We start from the raw sequence: 20,084 nt of genomic DNA on the forward strand, positions 1-20,084 counted from the left end.
AGCTCTGAGCATGTGCAGAATGCGGCTCTCGATTTGCCAAGTGAGAACCGGGGGGGGGGAATGTGCCCCTAAGCATGTGCAGAACACTGTTCTTGATTTGCCAAGTGAGAACCACGGGGGGAAGAGTACCTCTGAGCATGTGCAGCATGCCACTCTCGACTTGCCAAGTGAGAACCAAGGGGGGAAGTGTGCCCCTGAGCATGTGCAGAATGCCGTTCTTGATTTGCTAAGTTTGAACCAAGCGGGGGGAAGAGTGCCTCTGAGGATGTTCAGAATGCCACTCTCGACTTGCCAGCTGAGGCTTCGCTGCAGAGTACCTAGCCAAGTGGGCTCCAGCCCATCAAAGCTGATGCTGAAATTAATCAAAAGGGGTTAAAAAAGAATACACTTCTTTTGTATTCACGAGAACTGGGCTGATAGATTTCTTACTGCATAGGGAAGACTGGTGACGCACGCAAACCTGCCATGTGTCGCCACCGGTAGGTCAAAGCAGGACAGACTAGTTGAAGATTTACTATCTGAAGGTGCTGATTGTGTAAACTGACTGAAGTGGGATGGTGCAAGTATGCCTAGAAGTAAGCCCCACTGTGTTCATTGCAGTTTACTCCTAGGTAAATTAACATGAGAACATAAGAAAAGCCTTGCTGGATCAGACCAAAGCCCATCAAGTCCAACAGTCTGTTCCCACATCGGCCAACCTGGTCCCTCTGGGAAGCCCACAAACACGACGACTGCATCAGCATTATCCCGCCTGTGTTCCACAGTACCTAATGTAACAGGCCTGCTCCTCTGATCCTGGAGAGAAGAGGTCTGCATCATGACTAGTATCCATTTTGACTAGCAGCCATGGATAGCCACACCCTCCATAAGAACAGGAAAGCCCTGCTGGATCACACCAAAGTCCAGCAGGTGCCTCTCGGAAGCCCACAAGCAAGACGACTGCAGCAACATTCTCCTGCCTGTGTTCCACAGCACCTAATATATTAGGCACGCTCCTCGGATATTGGAGAGAATAGGTACTAGTATCCATTTTGACCAGCAGCCATGGATAGCCCTCTCTTCCGTGACCACATCCACTCTCCTTGTGCGTCGGATTGCACAATTAAGTCTCTTTCTTTTCGGTAGCAATTGCAAGTTGAGCAATCTGTGGTTCCTGTCTTTATTTGTGTTTGAATGCCTTTTTTGTGGTTAATTTTGCAGATCACAGACAGCATTCATTCTTTGTTGTTACCTGGGCTGCGATGGATAAAAAAATCCTGGTTTTAGCAGCAGAAGAAAAAACAGAGCGGCTTCAGACATGCCTGCAGAACTTGAACGAAAAAGAGGCAAGCAGTTACAGTGACGTGTGCTTATGATAACATTTGAGAGTGAGCATGGTATGATGGTTAAGAGCTGTCGACTCTAATCTGGAGAACCGGGTTCGATTCCCCGCTCCTCTGCATAATGCCTGCTGGGTGATCTCGGGCCAGTCACGGTTCTCTCAGAACACTCTCAGCCCCACCTACCTCACAAGGTGCCTGTTATGGGGGGGTTGTGATTGCAAGCCGCTTTGAGGCTCCTTTTGGTAGAGAAAAGCGGGATGTAAAAACCTATTCTCCCTCTGAATGAGTCTACGTACATACAAAATATATGTGCATAGGCTTGGTTTGCATAACTCGAACCTCTTCCGTTTGGGGGTTCTTGTCCACAAAGACAAAGCCTATGTGTAAGCTTCCTGTATGCGCTTAGATTGTTTCACATGTTATGTTGAATGTATTTAGAGGATTGGGAGGGTGAAGAGGGCCCTATTGCAATCTCCCTTTTACTTGCTTCGCCTGTGTACCTCAAAATGTGTACGCAGTCCTCGCGCTTCTGGTTTTGGTTTTTCTTCTGTGCATGGTATGCAACGTAAGAACATAAGAAAAGCCCTGCTGGATCAGACCAAGGCCCATCAAGTCCAGCAGTCTGTTCACACAGTGGCCAACCAGGTGCCTCTAGGAAGCCACAAACAAGACATCTGCAGCAGCACCATCCTGCCTGTGTTCCACCACACCCAAAATAATAGGCATGCTCCTCTGATACTAGGGAGAATAGGTATGCGGCATGACTAGTATCCATTCTAACTAATAGCCATGAATATGTCCACTCCCCTCTTAAAGCCCTCCAAGCTGGCAGCCATCACCACATCCTGGGGCAGGGAGTTCCACAATTTAGCTATGTGTTGTGTGAAAAAATACTTCCTTTTATCGGTTTTGAATCTCTTGCCTTCCAGCTTTAGCAGATGACCCCGTGTTCTAGTATTATGTCCACTCTCTCCAAACCATGCATAATTTTATAGACCTCTATCATATCTCCCCTTAGCCGCCTTCTTTCCAAGCTAAACAGCCCTTAGCGTCCTAACCGCTCCCCATAGGACAGTTGCTCTAGTCCCCTAATCATTTTGGTTCTTTTCTGCACCTTCTCAAGCTCTGTAATATCCTTTTTTAGGTGTGGTGACCAGAACTGTACACAGAATTCCAAGTGTGGTCTCACCATAGATTTGTACAAGGGCAGTATGATATCAGCAGTTTTATTTTCTATTCCTCGTCTAATTATGGCCAGCATAGAATTTGCCTTTTTTACAGCAGCCGCACAACAAGACGACAGCTGTTGGAAATCTTAAATCTGTGTTGTTGCCACTTCTGTCTCATGGAGGAACTGTGTGAAGGAGCCGCTGCTCTTTGGAATATGCACTGTACTTTAAATGGTGCTAAACTGGAAGAATGTTTGCAGCAGAACTTATACAACTGTTCATGTAATTCCTCCCAACTCAAAATGTCCACGGAGGCCAGCAGTTGCACCAATTTTGCATTCTTTGTAGCCCATTCCTTATTCTTCTTGGCCGCCACTATGAATTTTAATTTTGAGCTGCACAACCAATCAGACAAACTCATAACTTGATTTTTATTTGGATTATTATAGTTGTTGCTGTGATTTTATTCACCTTCCTCCCCAATCAATAAGGCATGCTGGGTAAAAGTTTACAATATTGATATGGCAAATGAGTCTTGAAATTCTTTTTTTTCTTCTTGTCACCGTAGTTGAGAGATCTGCTTACAAAGCAAGCCCTGAGAGGGAAAGAAATCGGCGCCCTTCTGAGAGGAATCTTCAAAGGTACCAGGCAAAATCTATGGCAGGCTTTTGGCCCAAGTACATAAATAATTCGTTGACATAGAAGACTGGAGTCTTGCATAATTATACTAACAGTGCCATTCTGAGAAGAGTTACTCCCTTCTGGTAGTTTTATTTGAATCTTTGTAGATTTCAGTTGACTTGTTGGCCACCTTAAGGATCCAGTTGTCAGGCCTTTGCCCTTAGCAGGAGTAAAGGCTCTTGACATGAGTTAGGCCAGTTTCTGGCTACACGTCAAGTCCTTGGTTCTCATGCCTGTAAACGTCTGTGTACAGTTTCACTCGAGTTGTTTTCCACAGCTGTGCTAATGTTTAGTCTTCCTTCCTGGGAATCGCTTATCTCGGGGTTGCTTAGCCATGTTTACATTCACAGCCTGTAGTGCTTTTAAACATGTAACCTGCCTATGTTCGCCATTACCAGCCTCACCTACCTGTGGGCAGTCAGCTCTTAAATCTGCCTTTTGCTCCCAAGTCTTACTGCTTCAGATCTACCTGCCTGGATGAGTTTACTTATGGGATGCTAGGGGCAGACGCCTGATCCTGACACCAATGGGTGAAAAGGCTGCACATAACTATTCTAAAATAAACAAGCACAGTCAGTTTCCAGACAGTATTGTCTGGAAGTGCCTTGGCTAAAAATCAAAGTGAATCCTGATGGTCAAGTCTCGAGATCTCAATATCACTTGAATATGCAAGCATGAACTGACTCATGGTAGACAGTTGATACCTGTTGATGTCGAAGAGGCTGTGGCTCAATGGAAGAGCCTTTGCTTTGTATGTAGAAGGTCCCAACTTCAATCCCCAGCATCTCCAGTTAAAAAGGGCAAGGCAGTGGGTGATGTGAGAGACCCTGGAAAGCTGCTGCCGGTCAGAATAAACAATATTGACTTTGATGGACCAGTTGCCTGACTTGTGTCATGTGTGTTCATGACTGGCATGATTAAACAAATAGTTCTTAAACAGCTGGCAGAATTAAATTGATTTAATGAATATGTTAATAATGGAAAGCTGGCGTCACAGGTTGAGAGAGCAATTCTAATCAGGTCCACTAAGAAGTAAGTCTCATTGTATTTTCAGTGGTGCTTACTTCCAGGAAAGTGTTCTTTGGACTGCAGCATTAGGAACACAGAATAAGCAAAGTGATAATATTATTGGACCCGCTTCTGTGGAACAGGAGTGCCTAAACTTGTATGTTAAAGAGAAATTTCTGACTGTTTAGATTGAGCAGAATACCGGGAAACTGTTCCTTACATAGGGAAATGGTCTGTGATCTCAGGCTCCGCTGCCTTTGAATGACCCCAGCCAGCGTAGACAAATCCATTTGCTTTCTGTCCCCCACATTAGGTTCTCCTTGCTCTCAACAGAGTTGCATCATCCGGAGAATCAGCATTTACAAACATGGTGTCCAGCTGGTGGAATCGGGGGACCTGCACGTGGAAGTAGCATCTGAGATTATAAGGCTGCTGATGCTAGAGGTAGTAACAGCTTTACTAGGATTAATTTATCCCGGGCCAGCAAGATCTGGTTATGAGACTGAGTATTGATTTATATACTCTATTTATGCCTTACTTTTCTCCCCGGGGGGGGGGGGTGTCACAACATTATCCCCTTCTCCTTTTTATCAAGTTGTGATTTTATCAAGAGTGATTCTCTCTCTAACCTGCTGAATCTAGATTAAAGTGAGGAAATCACTACTGAGAGCCAGCGTGGTAGAAGAAGAATTGGTTTTTATATGCTGACTTTCTCTACCATTTAAGGAAGAATCAAACCGGGTTACAATTGCCTTCTGTTCCCCTCCTCACAACAGACACCCTGTGAGGTAGATGGGGTTTGAGAGAGCTCTTAATAGAACTGGGACTAACCCAAGGTCACCCAGCTGGCTTCATGTGGAGGAGTGGGGAAACCAACCCGGTTCTCCAGATTAGAGCTTGCCACTCATTTGGAGGAATTGGGAATCAAACCTGGTTGTCCAGATTAGAGTCCACCGCTCCAAACCACTGCTCTTAACCCCTACACCACGCTGGCTCACTATACGCTGGTATAGTGGTTAAGAGCAGCAGACTCTGGTCTGGAGAACCGGGTTTGATTCCCCACGATTCCACATGAGCGGCGGACTCTAATCTGGAGGACCGGGTTTGATTCCCCACTCCTCCACATGAGCGGTGGAGGCTAATCTGGTGGATTTGTTTCCCCGCTCCTACACACGAAGACAGCTAGGTGACCGTGGGCTAGTCCCAGTTCTCTCAGAGCTCTCTCAGCCCCACCTGCCTCACAAGGTGTCTGTTGTGGGGAGAGGAAGGGAAGGCGATTGTAAGCTGCTTTGAGACTCCTTAAAGGTAGAGAAAAAGTAGAGTATAAAAACCTCTTTTTTCATATTTTTCCAGCAGGGGGATGCAACAGCCATTTCTAAAACAATTTTCATTGGCATCTTCACCGCCTCCTTCCATTGTTTTTGATTTTCTCTCCCCCACCTTCCTTTTTCGGGGGAGGCATATATGAAGCCCTCAGTGCACATTCTCATAACTTTGTTTCCCCCCTACCCATTTGTTAGGTCCACCATCTGCCAGGCCCCGCACTGGTCGATCTGGCCACTTTGTTCATTGAGGCTGTCCGAGGAGGCAGCCTGCTTAGCGGCAAATCCTTAGAGTTGCTCCCGACAGTCTTGACTGCGCTGGCGACGTCAAAAGAGAGCCTGATATATGGCAAAGGTAGTCTCTTCCCCCCCCCTTCCTTCTTTCTTCCTTTAACCAGCCACCTTCTAAATGCTCAATTTTCCCCTCCCTGACAGGCGAGCTAAGTGGGGAAGAGCTTAAGAAACAACTGATCAACACCCTGTGCTCCAGCAGGTAGGCATGGCTGGTGTTTTCAGTTTTGTACATCCTCTGGGGAAATTGTTCAGAACCCCCGTGTGAGCCTGTCTGCCACGCACAATTTCAGAGTCAAAAGAAGAAGATGAAGAAGAAGAGTAGGTTTTAATATGCCAACTTTCTCTACCACTTAAGGGAGAATGAACCCGGCTTAAAATCACCTTCCCTTTCCCTCCCAACAACAGACACCCTGTGAGGTAGGTGGGACTGAGAGAGTGTGACTAGCCCAAGGTCACCCAGCTGGCTTCGTGTGTAGGAGTGGGGAAACCAACCTGGTTCACCAGATTAGCCTCCGCCGCTCATGAGGAGGAGTGGGGAATGAAACCCAGATCTCCAGATTAAAGTCCACTTCTCCAAACCGTTGCCCTTAACCACTATACCATGCTGGCCTAAGGTTGAATATCCCTTAACCGGACATCCAAAAACCCAGACGTTTTGAGCCAACCTGCAGGTATTACTCACAGGCCCTCAGTAGTGCTAAAAAAATAAAATACAGTGTACACTGCATCATAGGTGGTGACTGAAATCCTGCTGTTGTTTGTTGCTGCTCTTGTTTAACAGCTGATACAGGTAATCTGGGGATATAGTTACACCTTTGCTTTCTGGTGGTTCAATGTAAACACAATCATTAAAAATGTTGTTTAAAATTACATTCAGGCTATGTGCATAAAGTGCATATAAAACATATGTAAAACATAAATGAATTTCGTGTTTAGACATGGGTCCAATCCCCAAGGTATCACATTATGTATATGCAAATATTCCAAAATATGGAAAGATCTGAAATACGGAACCCTTCTGGTCCCAAGCATTCTGGATAAGGGATGCTCAACTTGTACTATATACCGGTCTTGGAATGGAGATCAGTCAGTCACCCTCGCTCTGCTCTGCTTTTTTGAGCTCTTTTTCCTCTGAGAGCCAGCGTGGTATAGAGGTTAAGATTGGTGGACTCTAATCGGGAGAACCGGATTCGATTCACAACTCCACATGAAGCCTGCTGGGTGGCCTTGGGCCATTCACAGTTCTCTCAGAACTCTCTCAGCCCCACTTACCTCACAAGGTGTCTGTTGTAGGGACAGGAAGGGGAGGTGATTGTAAGCTGGTTTGATTCTCCTTTAAAGATAGAAAAAATTGGCATACAAAAACCAACTCTTCTTCTACTGAAAGAGAACAGTGGCACGATTGTGCTGGATTGAAGAGTCTCTGGCAAGGCATTCAGCAATCCTATTTGTCAACAACAAATCTATTAGCGGACCACAGATATTACAAATGTTCTGGAGGGGCTGGTAAAATTAGTTTGCATCACTCAGCGCCAGGCTTTTATTTAATGTAGTCAAAGAATTATCGGAGGGGAAAATGAATTGAACTTCAGATTTGGTAGGGTTTCCTGCTAGTAACCGCCCCACCCCCCTACAATTCTCGAACTAATTATTTTATCTGGGCAGGTGGAGCCATCAATATGTGATCCATCTCACCTCCATGTTCAGGTAATCCCCAATCTCTATTGTTGTTGCCCTTTTTGGTGGGGTATTTGTTACTTGGGGAATTGCTTTTTTTCCAGCGGTAAGGGAGAGGAGACCTCCGCCCAGATGGCTCCGGCTCACCTGTTCACATTGCGGGAGCTAAGCAGGGTCAGCCCGGGTTAGCACTTGGATGGGAGACCAGAAAGGAAGTCCAGGGTTGCTACACAGGGGCAGGCAATGGCAAACCACCTCGGAACGCCTCTTCCCTTGAAAACCCTACAGTTTCGCTATAAGTCGGCCGTGACTTGACGGCACACACACACACAGACACATACCAGCCCTGACCTGGATAACCCCAGGCTACCCTGATTTGGTTAAATCTCAGAAGCTAAGCAGGGTTGGCCACTGTGTGAACAGACTGCTGGACTTCATGGGCCTTGGTCTGATCTAGTATGGCCCTCTCCTCCATGAACATGTCCACTCTCCTCTTCAAGCCTTCCAAGTTGGTAGCCATCGCCACATCCTGGGGCAGGGAGTTCCACAATTTAGCTATGCGTTGTGTGAAGAAATGCTTCCTTTTGTCTGTTTTGCTAGCTCTCGATCTTAGCCCAATGTTGCATTTTGAGAGGTGCCTGCTTACGAATGGGGAAATGATTGGGTTGTCTCCTCCCCGCCCACAAACTCTGCAGGGACATCCCGTTGAGTGTGGAAGAGCTGCAGTTTGTGGTGGAAAAGGTCCTAAGGATGTTCCCTAAGCTGGATCTCCAGGAAATCCCTCCTCTGGTCTATCAGCTACTGCTGCTTTCTGCAAAGGTAACATCTATGGGGAAGCTGACCAAGTTCCCCAAATTCTAAAATATGGACCACACAACCTCTAAGGATGATGTGAGCAAGAGTTCCAGTCACTCATTCACAGGCTGTGGATAGCAATCTCTCTTAGCAATCCACAGCCTGTGGATTGCTATCCACAGGCTGTGGATAGCAATCTCTCTTAGACTGAACAGCTCTCAGTCCAACCAGATGGAAATTAAATCTGATACACCTTAAGGGCGCTCTTCTACAAATTTTGTATCACCTACCCTAGCTCTCGCTTTCTCTTTTCCTCCCCAGTCCAATTCTCAGAAGCTCGCTCACACGTCACTGGGCGGGCGCTCTAAGAGCGGGGCTGTCGGTGGAGCATTGGGTTGCCCTCCCAGAGCTGTCTGCACATGCGCAGACAGCGCTGTTTTACTTTGAAGAAGAAGAAGAAGAGTTGGTTTTTATATGCTGACCTTCTCTACCACTTAAGGAAGAATCAAACCGGCTTACTTACCCTTTCCTTCCCCTCCCACAACAGACACCTTGTGAGGTAGGTGGGGCTGAGAGAGAGTGACTAGCCCAAGGTCACCCAGCTGGCTTCATGTGTAGGAGAGGGGAAACAAATCCAGTTCACCAGATTAGCCTCTGCCGCTCGGAGGTGTAGGGAATCAAACCCAATTCTCCAGGTCAGAGTCCACCACTCCAGACCACCGCTCTTAACCACTACACCACACTGGCTCTCCATTAACACCCCCCATCTTTGAAAATTTTCTGCATACTTAGGGAGGGGCAAGTTTGTAGAAAAAATTATTTGGGGTGAGTATGGCCCAGATCCACGGATTTAGGTATCTGCAGATGGGGGGGGGGGGCACATTTGGAAAATAGATCTATATAGATAGATAATGATGACTTCTCTTAGTTTATTCTCTCCTAACCTTTCAGGGTAACAAGAAAAACATTTTGGAAGGAATAATCGGCTTTTTCAACCAGGTAGATCAGAAGCAGAAAGAAGAACAGAGAGATTCTGAGTGAGTAATTCCTCATATCCTGTATCTGCTGGGAAATTGAAAATGTAGGTAGTTGCATTGGTCCATCACAAGATTCAAAAATAAAAGGCCATAAAATACCTTTTACTCAGCCAACCCAGATAATGCAACACCATGTGCAAGCTTTTGAGTTTTCCAGAACTCTTTAAGGCTCTGGCTTCAAAGGTACGGCCCATGGGCCGGATCCGGCCCCTTGAGAGCTCTTATCCGGCGCAGGAGCCAGCCGAGGCGGCCACCCCCCTCAATCCCAAGGTGTCAATGATCAAAGACTGTTAAATAAAAAAATATTGTAAGAGTGTTATTGCGTTAAGCATGTTTGTATTTGAAGAAGAAGAGTTGGTTTTTATATGCCGACTTTCTCTACCAACCCGGCTTACAATCACGTTCCCTTCCCCTCCCTACAACAGACACCCTGTGAGGTAGGTGGGGTTAAGAGAGTGTGACTAGCCCAGGTTCACCCAGCTGGAACCCAGTTCACCAGATTAGGGTCCGCCACTCATGTGGAGGAGTGGGGAATCAAACCTGGTTCTCCAGATTAGAGTCCACTGCTCGAAACCACTGCTCTTAACCATGACACCACACTGGGTCTCAGATATTTGATATTATTTGTTTTGCCTGTGTCTTGTATCTCTGGTCCCTGGTGTTACATTTTATGGTACACAGGGTCCGGCCTGACCAAGTGACATTTATGTCATATCCAGCCCTCGTAACAAATGAGTTTGACACCCCTGCATTAAGACCTCAAAAACAAATGGCCTGAAAGATCATTCTCACTCTCCCTTTTTAACATTCATCCTGATGAAGAGTTCCTATGAGGAAAAGTTGGAGGAGCTGGGTATGTTTAGCTTGAAGAGGAGAAGACTGAGAGGGGATATGATAACTATGTTCAAGTATTTAAGGGGCTGTCATATAGAGGATGGTGCTGAGTTGTTTTCTGTTGCCCAAGAAGGCCGGACCAGAACCAACAGGTTGAAATTAAATCAAGAGTTTCCGTCTAGACATTAGGAAGAATTTTCTAACAGTTAGAGCGGTTCCTCAGTGGAACAGGCTTCCTCAGGAGGTGGTAAGCTCTTCTTCCCTGGAGGTTTTTAAGAAGAGGCTAGATGGCCATCTGTCAGCAATGCTGATTCTGTGACAGGCAGCTTATGAGAGGGAGGGCATCTTGGCCATCTTCTGGTCACTGGGGGCGTGGGGGGGGAGGTAGCTGTGAAATTCCTGCATTGTGGAGGGGTTTGACTAGATGACCCTGGTGGTCCCTTCCAACTCTATGATTCTATGATTCTGCAGAACTTAAAAGCTTGCATGCTGGGTTGTGTTATTCGGGTGGGTCTTAATAAAAGGCATCATGCAGCCTTTTGTTTTTAATACTGCTGCGATACGATACCTGCTTCTCTTTTCTCAGCCAGGTCGCCTTCATAGTGGCCTGTTTGAGACTCGGTGCAAACGTGTCCATTTCTGTTGAACACCCTTACTGCATCTCTGTCACAACCGGGATTGTTATTCTTTCAGGTCTGTGGACCTTGAAGAAGCGACGGTGCCCGTAGATCAGCTCCGCCACGTGGAAGGCACAGTCATTCTGCATATTGTCCTGGCTGTTAGTCTGGACCTGGAGTTGGGCAAGGAGCTGCTAAAGTTTTTAAAGGTATGTCAAATGGAAGAATGAGCCGAGGCAGAGCCGATGGTCCGGATGCACAGTCAAAGGGCATCTGTAACTTCTAAGAAGCTGGCCTGTTTCCTACCATTCAACTGAGGAAAGAAGAAGAAGAGTTGGTTTTTTATACACCACTTCTTTAAAACCTGCTTACAATCACCTTCCCTCCCCTCCCCACAACAGGCACCTTGTGAGGTAGGTGGGGCTGAGAGAGTTTGGAAAAGAAGAAGAGTTGGTTTTTATATGGCGACTTTCTCTACCACTTAAGGGAGACTCAAACCGGCTTACAATCACCTTCCCTTCCCCTCCCCACAACAGACACCTTGTGAAGTAGGTGGGGCTGAGAGAGCTCTAAGAGAGCTGTGACTGGCCCAAGGTCACCCAGCTGGTTTCATGTGTAGGAGTGGGGAAACCAACCCGGTTCTCCAGATTAGAGTCCACTGCTCTTAACCACTACACCAAGCTGGCTCTCAGGAGTGATTCTCTCATTTTAATCTAGATTAAGGGGGTTAGAGAGGGAATCACTCTTAATCAGGGCGAGGTTGCGCCCGCAAAAGAAATAATGGGGAGGCCTTAAAAAACCTAGAAGAACGCTCAATCGCTTGTTCTGGATTCGTCTCCCCAAAGGAGTTAAAAATGAAATCTGAAACTTTAATGTCACAAGAACACATGAAGCTGCCTTCAACTGAATCTGGCCCTTGGTCCATCAGAGTCAGCATTGTCTACTCAGACTGGCAGCTGCTCTCCAGGGTCTCAGGCAGAGTCTTTCCCATCACCTACTTGCCTAGTCCCTTTAACTGGAGATGCCGGGGATTGAACCTGGGACCTTCTGCATGCCAAGCAGATGCTCTACCACTAAATACCCAGCTAAATACACTAAAACCAAGGGTATTGTTATTTAGTGTAAACACTCCTTTTTATACATTTGAATCTCAGTTCTTGGTGTTTCCTAGTCGGAGCAGCACAGAGATCCCGGCAAAGCGCTCTGCCCCTTCAGCGTGACCATTCTGCTGTCAGTGGCCAGAATACACCGATTTCAAGAGCAGGTACGTCTTCTTTCCCAGCTCTTAACTGTATCGGCAGGGTTGCCAATCTCCAGGTACTAGCTGGAGATCTCCCGCTGTTATGACTGATATGGCACTGAATTCCCTCCCTTCCCCAAACCCCTCCCTCCTCAGGCTCCGCCCCAAAAATCTCCAGGCATTTCCCAACCTGGAGCTGGCAACCCTACGTATCAGTATGGCAGAGAACAGTGATGTGCTCCCACAGCATCCAAGTAACTTGTGTTAAGGCTTGTTTTCAGTATGTTCCATCATCAACCAAATGGGAGACTGCAGCCAAGAAATCAGAAGGAGATTGAGACTGGGAAGGGCAGCCATAAAGGAGCTAGAAAAGATTCTTAAGTGTAAGATTCTTAATGTGTCACTGGCCACCAAGATCAGGTTAATTCATGCTATCATATTCCCTATTACTATGTATGGGTGTGAGAGCTGGACAGTGAAGAAAGCTGATAGGAAGAAAGTAGATTCCTTTGAAATGTGGTGTTGGAGGAGAGTGTTACGGATACCCTGGACTGCCAAAAAAACAAATCAGTGGGTTTTAGATCAAATCAAGCCTGAACTGACCCTAGAAGCTAAAATGACTAAACTGAGGCTGTCGTACTTTGGACATGTTATGAGAAGACAAGAGTCACTGGAAAAGACAATCATGCTAGGAAAAGTGGAAGGCAGCAGGAAAAGAGGAAGACCCAACAAGAGACGGACTGACTCTATAAAGGAAGTCACTGCCCTCAATTTGCAAGATCTGAGCAAAGCTGTTAAGGATAGGACACTTTGGAGGACATTGATTCATAGGGTCGCCATGAGTTGGAAACTACTTGATGGCACTTAACACACACACACACAACGTGTTTGCTTTTCCATCCTGGACTCTCAGTTGTGCAAAGAAAGAGAACCTTCCGCTTAGTTGCTGTTTTTGTTTTTGCTGTAGGTCTTTGACTTTCTGAAAACGTCCATTATGAAGTGCTTCAAGGACCTGCAGTTCGTTCAGGGCTCCAAGTTCCTGCAGGACTTGGCTCCTCTGCGCTACAGCGTATCAGCCACGGTTTTAGAAGTCGTGGCGAACAGGTGGGTTGCCGCAGCCTGCCAGCCCTCTATGGCGGGGGCGTCGAACTCATTTGTTACGCGGACCGGATATGACATAAATGTCACTTGGCCGTGCCGAGCCGTGCCTCGCCAGCCCAGATTGGGACGGGGGGGGGGGGTGGCTGGCTTGTGGGCCGGGTAAGAGCTCTCAAGGGGCCGGATCCGGCCCGCGGGCCGTATGTTTGACAACCTTGCTCTAAGGCCTGCTCCGCACATGCAGCAGAACAAGGTCGCAGAGTGACGAGGATGTGGTGGAACGACTTTGTCAGTTTCAGGTTCTGGGTGATGAAGTATATTTTTTCAGATACCCTTACGCTGATAATTTCCTTTAAGTAGAAAACCAGCAAAGCATACAAATGGCTAGCTGGAATCCTTCCTCCACACCCCCACGCACAGTCCATATGTGTCCAAATGAAACTTTTACAACTTCAAATCACTATCAGTATTGAATTAAAACATTGTGCTGCATGTGGAGATCAGGCCACTGGTAGGTAATGTTAGGCACAGAGCTGTATTGCAGAACATATTGTCTGTTCTGGGGGCGCAGCAGGAAGGACTTTGCCTTCTTGCGGGGTTTCTCAAGCAGTGTCTAGAAGGCCATTTTGGGAAACTTGATGCTGAATGAGCAGGGTTGCCAACCTCCAGGTAGCAGCGGGCGATCTGGGATGACAACTGATCTCCAGGCGACAGAGATCAATTCCCCTGGAGGAAATGGCCACTTTGGAAGGTGGATTCTTTGGCTTTATACCCCATTGAAGTCCCTTCCCTCCCCAAACCCTTCCCTCCTCAGGCTCCACCCCCCAAATCTCCAGGTCTGAAGCTGGCAGCCCTAAGAATGAGAGGGGCCTTCAGCCTGATCTAGCAATTCGTACTGACCTCTCCATGCCCAAGGAGAAGAAGAAGAGTTGGTTTTTGTATGCCGACTTTCTCTACCACTTAAGGCAGAATCAAACCGGCTTACAATTACCTTCCCTTCCCCTCCCCACAACAGACACCCTGTGAGGTAGGTGGGGCTGAGAGAGCTCTTAGAGAGCTGTGACTAGTCCAAGGTCACCCAGCTGGCTTCGTGTGTAGGTGTGGGGAAACGAATCCAGTTCACCAGCTTAGCCTCCGCCGCTCATGTGGAGGAGTGGGGAATCAAACCCGGTTCTCCAGATCAGACTCCACCACTCCAAACCACTGCTCTTAACCACTACACCACGCTGGCTATCATGATGGTAGAACCATTGTTGGCTTGCGTTGTGTTGCTAAATTCCTCTCCTTTATTTTTCGTGTCTCTGTCCAGCGTGTTTGGTTGGGATCACGTTACTCAAGGCCTGGTGGATCTTGGTTTCATCCTATTGGACTCCTACGGGCCAAAGAAAATGTTAGGAGGCAAAGTCATGGAAGCAACGAACGGCCTTTCCAAAACCCCAGCCCAGCAGGCCTGCAACCTGGGGGCCAGTATCCTCTTGGAAGCTTTCAAGGTAAAGCAGAGGTGGAGAAAGCATTGTTAAAGCGTGGTGTAATGGTTAAGAGCAGTGGCTTGGAGTGGTGGAGAGTCCGCCTCTCTTGACCACTACTCCATGCTGGCTCTCTAGCATGCCCACTGTTTAGAAGTTTCTGCCTGAGTTACTGGTTCTGGGCATACTTCCAGATCAGAATGCAGCAAACTCACAGTTGTGACATGCGGGGTTTCATTCACATTCTGCTGTACATGTGTGGAAGGGAATTTGAAATCGCTTAATGCGCCTACAAAGAAAAAAATCAAGTGTTCGTTGTTCATGGATTGTATGTGCGCTCCCTGTAACGTGTGAGCAGAATTAGTGAAGCGATCCAAAGGGCCTGGGGAGGAGAAGGATGCCATCCATTCCACTGACGAGAAGAGACTGTTGTAAGTAAGTCGAATGACCCATAATATTACTCCTGGAACAATTAGCCATCTATGGGAAATTATTTTCCATTAAAACTTTTGATGAGCTTGTAAATGTTCTTCAAGTCTAGTAGAAGTATTTGGGCAGGGGGGGGGAGGTTGAGCTCCTAAAATTATGGACAACATCGTTCTTGCTTGCTCTCTCCCCCTTTTAAAGTGTCCTGCCTCTTTCCAGGTCCACGAGCCAATCAGGAGTGAGATCCTAGAGCAGGTCCTGAACAGAGTCATCACCAACGCTGGATCTCCCATCAGCCACTTCATAGGTAACGGTGGGACAGTCCAGCGGGCAATCCTTTACATTGTCAAACAGCGTAGTGTAGGAGAGCCAGCGTGGTGTAGTGGTTAAGAGCGGTGAACTCTAATCTGGAGAACCGGGTTGGTTTCCCCACTCCTCCACATAAAGCCTGCTGGGTGACCTTGGGCTAGTCCCAGATCTCTCTGAACTCTCTCAGCCCCACTGACCTCACAAGGTGTCTGTTGTGGGGAAGAAGAAGAGTTGTTTTTTATATGCTGACTTTCTCTACCACTTAAGGAAGAATCAAACTGGCTTTCAATCACCTTCTCTTCCCCTCCCCACCACAGGCACCCTATGAGGTAGGTGGGTCTGAGAGAGCTCTAAGAGAGCTGTGACTATCCAAAGGTCACCCAGCTGGCTTCATGTGTAGGAGGGGGGAAACAATTCCAGTTCACCAGATTAGCATCGGCTGCTCATGTAGAGGAGCGGGGAATCAAATCTGGTTCTCCAGATCAGAGTCCACCGCTCCAAACCACCACTCTCAAGGGAAGGAGATTGTAACCCAGTTGGATTCTCCTTAAAAGGGAGAGAAAGTCGGCATATGAAAACCAGCTCTTCTTCTTTTTTCCTTCTCCACTTCAGAGCGATGACAGTTCCTCCTTCCAAAACCCCAGTGGTCTGTCCTTGAGTAAGGGCCTCATATAGCGCTTGCACCCTGGTGCATCAAATGTATTCTCCGGCCTGCACTCTCTCCAGCTTCTGAAATGCCACAACAGGAGAAGTCTGTCTGGTCCTCCTTTCTCTCTTCCCGCTCCAGGCTCCTGCTGTTTGGACCTTTGGTTCTTACCTCATAGGACGCTATAGCTCCGCTTGTTGTTTTTTGCTCTCAGATTTGCTGTCCAGCATCATCTCCTACGCTCCCCTCGCCCTGCAGAACTCTTCCTCCCGAATCACAGAGGCCTTCGATCAGCTCTCTTTCCTCCCTCTTGGAACCGTGCAGGGCCTTCTGAAGGCTGTGCAGGTAAGGCCCCAGCGGGGAGGACATGTATGTTTTAGTCAGGGTTCCCCAGTGCCCACCAACACCTTTTCTGGTGCCCCCCAAGTGTTTTTAGGAAGCGGGTGGAGCCAGGTAGGGCTTTTGCCCAGCAAGCCTTCTTTTTTTAATTATTTAATAGTTTTATTGAAGAATGCAAAATATTACAGAATATACCAAAATATACAAAATATATAAAGAAACATAGTTCACAACAAAGAAAGTGAAGAAAAACAGAAAAAGTGAAATATAAAACAATACATAAACCGACTTCCAATTCTTCTCATACAGAATATTATATATATTATTTCTTTTGTGAATAACACTTTAATTTCATCTGTTTTAACTAATTATTATTTAGCTATTTTCATCTTAGTCTACAGTTTAGTAAGTTTAGGTTCTAAAACCTAGGGTCATTTTTCTATCCCTAAAATACCGATTTATATATATTGGCCATACCTTCCAATCTATATTAAAGTCGGAAGCCCAGCTAGCTCCGGTATATTTACTTAACTTGGCTATCTTGGCCAACTCCATAACTTTCTGATGCCATTCATGCAATGTGGGTACTTCTTCATTTTTTTTGCCCAAATAATTCTTGCCGCTGATGTTAAATATCTAAAGATATCTCCCAACTGTTTTTCTAATGTCCTATCTAAGATACCCAGTAAATATATTTCCGGTTTGAGTGGGAATTGACTATTGAGGCTTCTGATTGACTGTTGGAGATTTGATTGGCTGGGCCGATTTTTTAAAAAATGTTACTTTGGCAGCGGCTGCCACCACAGCACAAAGATCTGCACTGTGTTACTGAAGTTAAGCTGCGGCGATTGTTTTGTGGCTGCCTCCGTCTTCTGCGGCAGCCATTTTGCTGCTGCGCCCATCGTGCCGTGTCAGAATTCCAGATGTGCCCACGGGCTCAAAAAGTTTGGGTCCAAGTTGTCAGAGGAGGGAAGGTCAGAGCAGTAAATCATGCAGAGTTGCAGTAGGCAGACTCCTCAGTGGGTGCCTGTTCTGGGCTAACAAAACTTTTAATGTTGAATTGAATGGCTCTCTGAGGGTACAACTTTCCTTTCCTTTTATCCCTTAGAAGCTCCTTGATCAATTGATCTTGAGCAGCATATATCTAGTGTTGGAGGGATATAAGGACTGAAACAAATCTTGCCACTGACAATGTAGCCTTGGGGTGCCTATCACTTAGTAAAAAAGGCATTATGTCAGTCACAGAGGCATTGGATTTGTATATTAAAAGGGGGGAAATATAGTGCGATCGAAGTTCCTCATAAAAGCGGCTTTCCAAAAGGGCATGGGCTAATGAGTCAATAGAGCCAGAAGAGCAAGGGCAGATCCTGTCAGAGTATGGTATATTCAGAATTCTGCCCTGCATTACCATAGAAGGGTTAGCATTCAATCTAGCCAAGCAAAAAGCTCTACAGAGACGAGGAGTTGTTAGATAATATGTATAGGCAGGCACACCACGTGGAGGGGGTATTCCGAAGAACTGGGATGAACAGACACGACGAGCACGAAAAGTAGTGCTGTTGTAATCAAGCTCTTTAATGCGCTTTTTAATTTTGGCAAAAGCTTCAGTTTTCCCAAGATCTGATAACATATCGTGCGAGAAGCCCAACAATGCCAGTTTCTCATCTAAGATTTTTTGCCATGAGGATTTAAAAGGGTCATGCTTCAGAGAAGCTAGGAACCCCTCAGTGCTAAAGCACAGTTTAAAGTGTAGTTTAAAGGCGGCCAACCATGCCCTAGCTTCAAGTGACATTTGGCCAAACTCGGAACGAAGAGTAACGCCAGCAACACATCGAGGGGCATTTAGGAGTTTTCATAAGAACTGAAGCAGTGGACGATCTATAGATTCATTGATGACTGTAATCCAGATGGCAACACCAAAGAGGATAATTGGGGTAATTTTCAGGTTAAAAACCTGAATAGCCCCTGGAATATATTTGCCACCTTTGGTGTGAAAAAATTGACAATAGCACCAGCCCCAGGTTTAATTTTGTTGGACACTGCTTTTTGATGGGCATTCCAATTTAGGTTACGGGAAAAAAGAATGCCAAGGTAAACAAACTCCTTGACTTGGTCAACCTCAAAGCCATCTAATACCCAGCGAAAAAGAGGCAATTTTCTCCTCTTAGTGAAGATCATAATCTTAGATTTATGATGGTTTATTTTAAGACCTTCCCTAGAGCAGTACTCAGAAAAAGTTTGCAAAGATCTTTTCAAACCAATTCTTGTGCGGGACAGGAGAACTGCATCGTCAGCATAGAGTAGAATCGGGGTGGGTTGAGGGTACAACTAGCATTTCTTTCACAGCACAGTTTGACTCTTACTGATCTAACCCTTGGTCATTCTGAAAAGGTGACCTTCTCCTACCTCTCTGTTTCTTGATTTCCTGGTCCTCTTCCTCCTTCCTGTGTTGACCAAGTACACACGCTGGACTTTCCCACCCTTTTTTTTTTGCTCCAGCCCCTGCTCAAAATAAGCATGTCCATGAGGGACTCCCTGATCCTCGTTCTTCGCAAATCAATGTTTTCGGGGTAAGTTGCCTTTAAAAAACTTTCTTTCAAATACGACAGGAGAACAAAAAAGAACATAAAAGGAGGGAAAGAACCCTCAAAAGCCAACAACTAATAAAAAAACAAAGCAAAAAGCTTCTATAAACTTTTTGTAAAAGATTTCCAAATATCTACAAGTAAGCCCATACACAGTTGTCATAAGAACATAAGAAAGGCCATGCTGGATCAGACCAAGGTTCATCAAGTCCAGCAGTCCGTTCACACAGTGGCCAACCAGGGGCCTCTAGGAAGCCCACAAACAAGATGACTGCAGCAGCATTATCCTGTCTGTGTTTCACAGCACCTAAGATAATAGGCATGCTCATAAGAACATAAGAAAAACCATGCTGGATCAGACCAAGGCCCATCAAGTCCAGCAGTCTGTTCGCACAGTGGCCAACCAGGTGTCTATAGGAAGCCCACAAGCAAGATGACTGCAGCAGCACTGTCCTGCCTGTGTTCCACAGCACCTAATGTAATAGGCATGCTCCTCTGGTCCTGAAGAGAATAGGTATGCATCATGACTGTGTGTGTGTGTAAAGTGCCTTCAAGTTGCAGCCGACTTATGGCGACCCCTTTTGGGGTTTTCATGGCATTAGACTAACAGAGGTGGTTTGCCAGTGCCTTCCTCTGCACAGCAACCCTAGTATTCCTTGGTGGTCTCCCATCCAAATACTAGCCAGGGCTGCTGCTGCTTAGCTTCTGAGATCTGCCGAGATCAGGCTAGCCTGGGCCATCCAGGTCAGGGCATGCATCATGACTAGTATCCATTTTTACTAGTACCCATTATTACCTTGACTGTATGCCATGCATTCAAACATCGATAAAGTTGTAAGGTTCTCTATCCACTGATTTACAGGAGGCAGACATTTATCTGTTTCCCGAACAAGCATACATATCATAATTTATCATTGTTATCTGCTGTAACAAAAGAAATTGGCTTCCATCTCGGCCATGAGCAACTTAAATTGATATGGCTGCATTAATTGTTGCCACATGAACACCTGAAGCTGCCTTACACTGAATCAGACCCTTGGTCCATCAAACTCAGTATTGTCTACTCAGACCGGCATCGGCTCTCCAGGGTCTCAGGCAGAGGTCTTTCACATCACCTACCTGCCTGGTCCCAGATACCGGAGATTGAAGCTGGGACTTTCTGCATGCCAAGCAGATGCTCTGCCACTGAGCCACAGCCCTTTCCCAGTATATAGCAGAG

The 20,084-nt window shown here is 46.4% G+C and overlaps 1 protein-coding gene across 1 annotated transcript in view; it reads left to right on the plus strand.

Annotated features, from left to right (window-relative positions):
• The first annotated feature begins 1,241 nt into the window (after positions 1–1,241).
• The window catches only part of FANCI (FA complementation group I), a 36,628-nt gene continuing 17,785 nt past the window's right edge, over positions 1,242–20,084 (plus strand). Inside the window, exons 1-15 of the mRNA XM_056865836.1 lie at positions 1,242–1,325; positions 3,060–3,132; positions 4,494–4,624; positions 5,701–5,857; positions 5,938–5,995; positions 7,462–7,503; positions 8,169–8,292; positions 9,220–9,305; positions 10,833–10,965; positions 11,928–12,020; positions 12,964–13,100; positions 14,404–14,584; positions 15,206–15,293; positions 16,156–16,286; positions 18,780–18,850. Of these exons, the coding sequence (XP_056721814.1) occupies positions 1,242–1,325; positions 3,060–3,132; positions 4,494–4,624; positions 5,701–5,857; positions 5,938–5,995; positions 7,462–7,503; positions 8,169–8,292; positions 9,220–9,305; positions 10,833–10,965; positions 11,928–12,020; positions 12,964–13,100; positions 14,404–14,584; positions 15,206–15,293; positions 16,156–16,286; positions 18,780–18,850 (1,589 nt within the window). The remainder of the gene's footprint in view (positions 1,326–3,059; positions 3,133–4,493; positions 4,625–5,700; positions 5,858–5,937; positions 5,996–7,461; positions 7,504–8,168; positions 8,293–9,219; positions 9,306–10,832; positions 10,966–11,927; positions 12,021–12,963; positions 13,101–14,403; positions 14,585–15,205; positions 15,294–16,155; positions 16,287–18,779; positions 18,851–20,084) is intronic.

Source organism: Euleptes europaea, chromosome 20 (assembly GCF_029931775.1).
Source record: "Euleptes europaea isolate rEulEur1 chromosome 20, rEulEur1.hap1, whole genome shotgun sequence".
NCBI classification, from domain to species: domain Eukaryota; kingdom Metazoa; phylum Chordata; class Lepidosauria; order Squamata; family Sphaerodactylidae; genus Euleptes; species Euleptes europaea.